Source organism: Eimeria maxima, genomic scaffold, assembly GCF_000499605.1.
Source record: "Eimeria maxima Weybridge genomic scaffold, Emw_scaff1328, whole genome shotgun sequence".
Classification (NCBI taxonomy): Eukaryota; Apicomplexa; class Conoidasida; order Eucoccidiorida; family Eimeriidae; genus Eimeria; species Eimeria maxima.
In genome coordinates this window covers 207-7,500 of record NW_013564309.1, presented here as the reverse complement: position 1 = coordinate 7,500, position 7,294 = coordinate 207, and the positions used below count along the sequence as shown (strand labels likewise).

General features: G+C 51.9%; 2 protein-coding genes across 2 annotated transcripts in view; one reads left to right on the top strand and one right to left on the bottom strand.

Annotated features, from left to right (window-relative positions):
- Positions 1-4,765, bottom strand: part of EMWEY_00051540 (mannose-1-phosphate guanylyltransferase, putative) — a gene marked incomplete at both ends in the record, with an annotated part of 5,382 nt that extends 617 nt beyond the window's left edge. The window contains one exon of the mRNA XM_013479713.1: positions 1-4,765. This exon is cut by the window's left edge and continues 617 nt beyond it. Within this exon, the coding sequence (XP_013335167.1) occupies positions 1-4,765 (4,765 nt within the window).
- Positions 4,766-5,291: 526 nt separating this feature from the next.
- On the top strand, positions 5,292-6,566 carry EMWEY_00051530 (hypothetical protein, conserved; the record flags this gene model as incomplete). The annotated part of the gene is made up of 4 exons (XM_013479712.1): positions 5,292-5,423; positions 5,644-5,769; positions 5,998-6,088; positions 6,529-6,566. 4 exons carry the CDS (start codon positions 5,292-5,294, stop codon positions 6,564-6,566), a joined length of 387 nt encoding a protein of 128 aa, XP_013335166.1.
- Between the last annotated feature and the right edge of the window lie 728 nt (positions 6,567-7,294).

Sequence of the window (7,294 nt, the reverse complement as noted above, 5' to 3'; positions counted from 1 at the left end):
GAAGCTGCTGCTGCTGCAGAGGAGAAAGGGGAGCAGCAGCAGCAGCAGCAGGAGGCAGCAAACAAGAAATAAGGGCCCCTAATGCTGCATCTAAAAAGGGACTAAAAAAATTTATTTTTCCTCTTAGGGGCAAAGAAGGACGAGCAAAACGACGAACACGAACCTCACTTAATAAACCCCTTCTCTGCTGCTGCTGCTGCAGTAGCTGCTGCTCAAGTTGCTGCTGCTGCTGCTGCAGTTGCTGCTGCTCAAGTTGCTGCTGCTGTTGCTGCTGTTGTTGTTGCTGCTGCTGTTTTTGTTGGTGGTGATTATCTTCAGCCTGATGCTGCTGGATAGATCTAGGGACCAGGCTCCCTTGCTGCTGTTGCTGCTGCTGTTGCTGCTGCTGTTGCTGCAGCTGCTGCAGCTGCAGACGTTTTGGCGCTCTTTTTCTTTGCGGGTTATCTGTAAGGAGGGCCCCCCCGTCTGCGGGGGCCCCATCCCTTAGCCATCTAACAGCTCGCTGCATAGCCTGCAGCAGCAGCAGCTTCTGTGTGACGCTTGCTTGTTGCTGCAGCAGCAATGGTGCAACCTGCTGCAGCAGCAAAGGAAAAAAGACAGCAAATACTGCAGCAGCAGCAGCAGCAACCAATGGCTGCATTACCTCCGGCTGCAGCGAACAATCCAGCCCCAATATTGCATGCAGCAGCGGCACAGCTAAACCCTCATTCATCTTATCTGTAACAAACCCTGCAGCAGTAGACTCTACTAAGGGGGCCCCCTGGGGGCCCCCCCCAAAAGAGATTGCCCTGGGCCCCCCCCCCCTAAGGGCCCCCCGGGAGGCCTCCATATGGGGCCCCAGGGGATTTGCTGCTAGATAACGCTGCACTTCTATTATAGATAGACGGATAACTGCTGCTGCTGCTGCTGCTTGTCTCCTTAGATGTACTAAGGGGTTTGTCTCCTTTTTATTTGCTGCTAAGGGACACTTACGGTAAGGATCTGCTGCTGCTGCTGCTGCTCTTGCTGCTGCTGCTGCATCAGGACCACAACGATCACCTGTTGCAACTGTACCCTCTAACCACTCTAATGCCTGCTGTAGGGAATAGGGGCCCCCCTCTTGCAGCTGGAGGCCCCCCAGCTGCTGCTGCGCAGCCCCAGAAACAGATACTAGGGATAGGGGGTCCCCTTGCTGCTGCTGCTGCTGCTGCTGCTGATAAGAAGGTAAGGGTTGAAGGTCAGGCAGCTGGGATAGTCTTAACTCATCCTCATCTGTCTCCTCTTCTGTCTCCTCTTCTGTCTCCTTTTCTGTCTCCTTTTCTGTCTCCTTATTTATTGTCTCCTTTTTTATTGTCTCCTTTTTTATTGTCTCCCCTTCTGTCTCCTCGTCTGTCTCCTCCTCTACATCCAATTCAATACGCACAGACATTCCCTTGGGTCCTTCATTCTTAGGGGCCCCTTCAATAGTACCCTCAGGGGCCCCCTCTGGGGGCCCCCCTTCCTCCTTAGATATAAGAGGGGCCCCTCTAAGGTAGAAACGAAGGGCTGCCAATAGATGGGAATAGGCGGGGCCCCCCATGGCCCCCTCCCCCCCCAAATAGGGCCCTGCTGCTGTTGCTGCTGCTTCTGCTGCTGTTGCTGCTGCTGTTTGCTGCTGCACCTCCCCTGGGTCTAACTCCTGCTGCATACCCCCTACATGACGCAGCAGAGGGTGCTGCCCATACACAGCCCAGGGCCCCCCCCAGGGCCCCCCTAAGGCGCCCCTTAGGTGTCCCCCAGTGGCTCCCCCTGAGGGGCCCCCTACGGGGCCCCCTGGGGGCCCCTCCTGCTTACTATGGGGGGGCATGAGGATGTATGAGAGAGGCAGCAGCGAAGGGCAGCGCAGCAGCAGCTGCGGCTCCTCAAGGGCCCTAAAGACAAGGGGCCCCTCCTCTTCCTCTTCTGCTGCTGCTGCTGCTGCTGCAGTTGCTGCTGCAGTTGCTGTATTAGATGGATCAAGTGTACCTGGTACAGGGGCCCCTTCAGCAGCAGCATTAACCCTAGGGGCCCCTAATGCTGCAGCAGCAAACCCTTCTGCTGCTGCCATGCCGCAGCAGCGGAGTGTCTCCTCTGCTGCCAGCAAACGCATGTGAATTCCCTCCATTAGTTGTGCTGCTTCCCAGTCCCCTAATGATAATTCTGCTGCTGCTGCTGCTGCTGCTGTTGCTGCTTTTGTTGCTGCTGTTGCTGTTGCTGCTGCTGCTGCTGCTGCTGTTGCTGCTTCTGTTGCTGCTGTTGATGCTGGTGATGATGCTGTTGTTGATGATGTTGATTGTGATGCTGCATCTGCTTCTGCTGCTTTTGCTGCTGTTGCTGCTGCTGCTGCTGCTGCTTTTGCTGCTGCTTTTGCTGCTGCTTTTGCTGCTGCTGTGTGCAGCAGGAAGCGCAGCAGATTAAATGTTAATGCTACTTGCTGCTCTAGAGACAGCCAATGCTGCTGCTCTCCGCTACCCCACAGCAGCAGCAGCGCATGCAGCAGCTGTCTGTACATCCCACGAAATATGCTCTGCTGCTGCTGCTGCTGCAGCGGGTGCTGCTGCTGCTGCTGCTGTAGTTGCAAAACATCAGGAATAGTACAGGCTGAGCACGTGTCACCTCTGCAGCAACTGGTGCTCGCTGCTGCTGCATCTGCTGCTGCTGCTGCATCTGCTGCTGCTGTTGCATCTGCTGTTTTGCTGCTGCTGAGGGGCCCCCTTAGGGGGCAAACGCCTCCAAGTATATCAATGAGTGCAGCAGCAGCAGCAAACCCTAGAGGAGATGCTGCTGCTCCCCCTATTTGTTTTGCTGCTAGATGAATTAAGAGGGGGCCCCCCCCGGGGGCCCCTGCCACACCAGCAGCTGCTGCCTTGAGGGCCCCCCATGCAGAGGGTACATACACCCCAAGAGGGTTCAGTACCCCTTTAGGGGGGCCCCCATTAAGGCAAAAGAAGACACTAAGGGTTTGTAGTGCTGCCTTAGTTAGGGGGGCCCCCGAGGCCCCCCTTACGAGACAGCAGCGCAGCAGCAAATATAATGAGCTGCTAACCAGTTGCCCCCTGCTGCTGCTGCTGCTGGTGTTGCTGCTGCTGCTGCTGTTATTACAACAGCAACAGCAACCAGCAGCAGCAGATTCGGGGAAGCAAATAGCTGGAGATCTGCTGCAGCAGCCAGCGGAAGGAGAGGTATGCAGCTGCTGCTCTTGCTGCTGCTCCTGCTGCTCCGGCTGCTGCTGCTGCTGCTGCTGCTGCTGCTGCACCTCTATCCCATCTAGCAGCAGCGGCGCTAGCATAGCAGCAGCAACAGGCATTGCCCCACATCTTAGTACAAAGGTGTGCGTACACCCCACCAACCACTCCTCTTGCTGCAGCAGCAGCTGCTGCTGCTGTTGTTGTTGCTGCTGCTGCTCCTTCTCCCCCTCCCTCTCCAGCAGCAGCTGCTGCTGCTGTTGTTGTTGCTGCTGCTGCTCCTTCTCCCCCTCCCTCTCCTGTTGTTGCTGTTTTTGCTGCATGTGTTGCTTCTCTTCTTGCTGCAGCTGTTTCTGCTGTTGTTGCTGCTGCTGCTGTTTCTTCTGCTGCAGCAAGGAAACAGTGTGTCTCCTCCATGCTTCTGCTAGGGCCCCAGCTACCCGCTGCTGCAACAGAGGCCCCCCAACCTCGGGGGCCTCCCGCTGCTGCAGCATGGGGCCCCCCACGGTGTCTGCTGCAGCAAATATATCCGTTAGTGTTAGTAGCTGCCGCACAACAGCAGCAGCAGAAGTAATGCGCTTACCTGCTGCTGCTGCTGCTGCTGCTCCTGCACGCGTACACCCGTCGCAGCAGCAACACTCCTGGCTGCTGCTGCTGCTGCTGCTACTGCTGCTGCTGCAGCCGCTGCTGTTGCTGCTGCTGCAGCTGCTGCTGCAGCCGCTGCCGAGAAGCAGCGATTCAACTGCGCAGCTCTCAAAGAGAAAACGCCGCAGAATTTTCAACACAATCGTCATCCCTCTGCTGCTGTTGTTGCTGCTGCTGCTGCTGCTGCTGCTGCTGCTGCTGCTTCCGGTCGCTGGGGAAGCTTGCGCAGGATCGCGGAGCCTCCAAAGCAGCAGAAAGGCTCGAAGAGTCTCCAAAAGACGCCAGGCAGGCAAACGTGCTGCTGATTTGCTGCTGCTGCTGCTGCTGCTGCTGCTGCTGCTGCTGTTGCTGCTGCTGCTGCTGCTGCTGTTGCTGCTGCTGCTGCTGCTGCTGCTATTATTGCAGCAGCATGTTGGAGTAAAGATATCAAGAAGGGCCTTCTCCTCGTCCTCTGTTTTCTGCTGTGCAGATCCATACGACGGCTCCGCAGCAGCAGCAGCAGCAGCAGGAGCTGCTGTTGCTGCTGCTGCTGTTGCTGAAGCAGCAGCATCGAGCTGCTGCAGAATGTTTATACAGGCCCAGCCAAGATCTCTTGGCCCTAAAGTAGAATTTTGAAAGACTGTATACATGTCTTGCTGCTGCTGCTGTTGCTGCTGCTGCAGATGCCTCTGCTGCTGCTGCTGCTGCATATCGTGTTGCTGTTGTTGCTGTTGCTTCTGCTGTTGTTGTTGCTGCTGCTGTTGCTGCTGCTGATGCCTCTTAGAGGCAGATTCTAATACACCTAAGTCCCCTTCCTCCTTAGTAATTGTTATCTTTATATTCTCTTGTTCAATTTTAGGGTACGAAAGCTGCTGCTTCTCCTCTGCTGGGGGGCCCCCTGGGGGCCCTTCTAGGGGGGCCCCCTGAGGGTGGAGGGTAGGGGTAACAGATCCAGGCATACTCCTTTGCATTTGTATCCTCAAGAGGGGCTATATAAGGAAAGAAGTTCGTTATACGGGCCCCCAAGGGGGGGAAAAAACGTACAGGGGGGCCCCCCCCAGCAGCAAGAAGAAGGTTGGGGGCCCCCAGTGGGTACTGTGGATATGAATAAGTGTTTGAAGAAGAGAAAAAGGAAAAGAAATAAACAGAAATAAAATAAATATTAAAATAGATGAGGAGGGCCCCCGTACAGGCAGACAAGAGGCACCGATGGGGGGCCCCCAAGGCATCAGTAAACCCTAGATACGGGGGCCCCTACAGCAGCAATTGCAGAAACCCTTGCTGCTGCTGCTGCTGCTGCAGCACTTGAAGCAGCAGCAGCAACATGAATATTTATTTCTTCTCATAGATTTGTTTTTCTCTGTAGGACTCACTACGCCTCGTCGTGAGGCATAAACCCTCGATCCGGCTGCCGTTCCAGTAATTAGGGTTTAGGGTTTAGGGTTTAGGGTTTAGTTAGGGTTTAGGGTTTAGGGTTTAGGGACCATGTCGAAGAAGAATAACCGCAAGGCAAATCATAAAAGGCTTCAGCACCTTATATTAAAGGAGAAAGAAGACGAGAAAAAAAGAGAAGAAAAAAAAAAGAGGAAAGACGGACTTAGACAGCTAACAAACCTCGTACGTAAACCCTAAACCCTAAACACTAAACCCTAAATGAGCATACCAGCATCTTATCCGTATCCTAAACCCTAAACCCTAATATGTTGTTAGAACTCCTCGTCACTTACTCTTAAAACACTCACTTGAGCACCTCCTGTGTAGCTCGCAGTTTTGAGGGTTTAGGGTTTAGGGTTTAGGGTTTAGGGTTTAGGGTTTAGTCCTTGGGGTGTGTATACAGCTTGGATCTATCGATATCGCTAAGGGCTCTAAGGAGGGCTCAGAAGAAGCAGGGTCCCCCTCGGGGGCCCCCCAGGGGGCCCCCACGGGGGCCCCTAGGACGAATGCAACAATACATAGTAAAATGGTGAGTGTCATAACCGTAAACCCTAAACCCTAAACCCTAAACCCTAGGGCCCATTCAGTTCCCCACTAACTGTGTGTTGCGTCGATAATTGGGGCCCCCTTGGGGCCCCAATTATATGAGTGTAGGGGCCCCTGATGCTGTAGGCAACCTGTGCTGTCGCTGGCCCCCGTAAACCCTAGACCCTAAACCCTAAACCCTTTTTTAGGGTTTGTGTATATGTGTATGTAGCGTACCTTATCATCAAAACGGCAGAGTGACGATATGGATACAGACGGTCCCCTCAGCAGCAGCAGCAGCAGCAGCAGCAGCAGCAGCAGGAGTATATTATCGGGTGTACGTACACTTAAGACAATAAGTAAGAAGAAAATATTATCAGGGTCTAAGCTAGGAGGGTCTGGTATAGCTAAGGGGGCCCCCCAGGTGCGTATACACCCCAATAAAAAAAAACCTACAAAGGAGGCCCTAATAAAGGGTACATTATCCCCTAAACAAGTACAATCAAGATATAAAAATATTGTTAGAAGAGCTAATAAAAGAATCCGTAAACCCTAAACCCTAAACCCTAAACCCTAAAATTTCTAAACCCTAAACCCTAAACCCTAAAATGTACAAGTGTAGGTTTTGTCAGAAAACCCTAAACCCTAATCGTTGCAGATGTGCAGAGGGGAAACCATAGCAGGCCCCTACTGCTATCCTTATCCCTGCACAAACCCTAAACCCTAAACCCTTGATTATACGATAGGGTTTTTGTTTGCGCAGGGAAAGGGGCCACCGTTATTACTCCAATGGAGCTCTAAGCTGCTCTCTAGTGGCTCATTTTTTTGCTGCTGCTGCTGCTGCTGCTGCTGCAGCAGCAGCAGCAGCCGTTGCTGCTGCTGCTAGTGGGATCAACTCCGTCGTTAAGCTAGCAACAGCAACAGCAGCAGCAAAAACAATAGCAGCAGCAGTAGCAGCAGCAAGTAACAAGAGCAGCAACAATAGTAGCAGCAGCAGCGGCAGCAGCAGCAACAGCAGCAACAGCAGCAGCAGCAGAAACAGAAGTTAACAAGCGAATAGCTTGGCGTTTTGTTTATTGATTGTCTCTCCTAGAAGAGACGGACAAAACACTACCCTAAACCCTCAAACATTATTCCGTATTAACTAGGGTTTAGGGTTTAGGGTTTAGGGTTTAGGGTTTAGGCGGACAGAGAGAGAGAGAGAAAAGAGGTATAAGGGGGAAAAAAGACAAAAATAGATAACAGATAACAAACAGAGGGTACTTATAGAGTATAGATAGATGTCTAGGGTTTAGGGTTTAGGGTTTAGGGTTTAGGGTTTAGGGTTTAGGGTTTGGGGAGGCACTTTCTCTTATATATAAATAAAAAATAATAAAAAAAGTATTTTTATTATTATTTAGTAAATGTATTTAAATAAGAATTGATTAATAAATTAAATAATATAAATAAATAAATTAATTAAATTAAATAAATAAATAAATAAATAAATATTTTTTTATTAATAAAAATAATTATTAATATTTCTTATT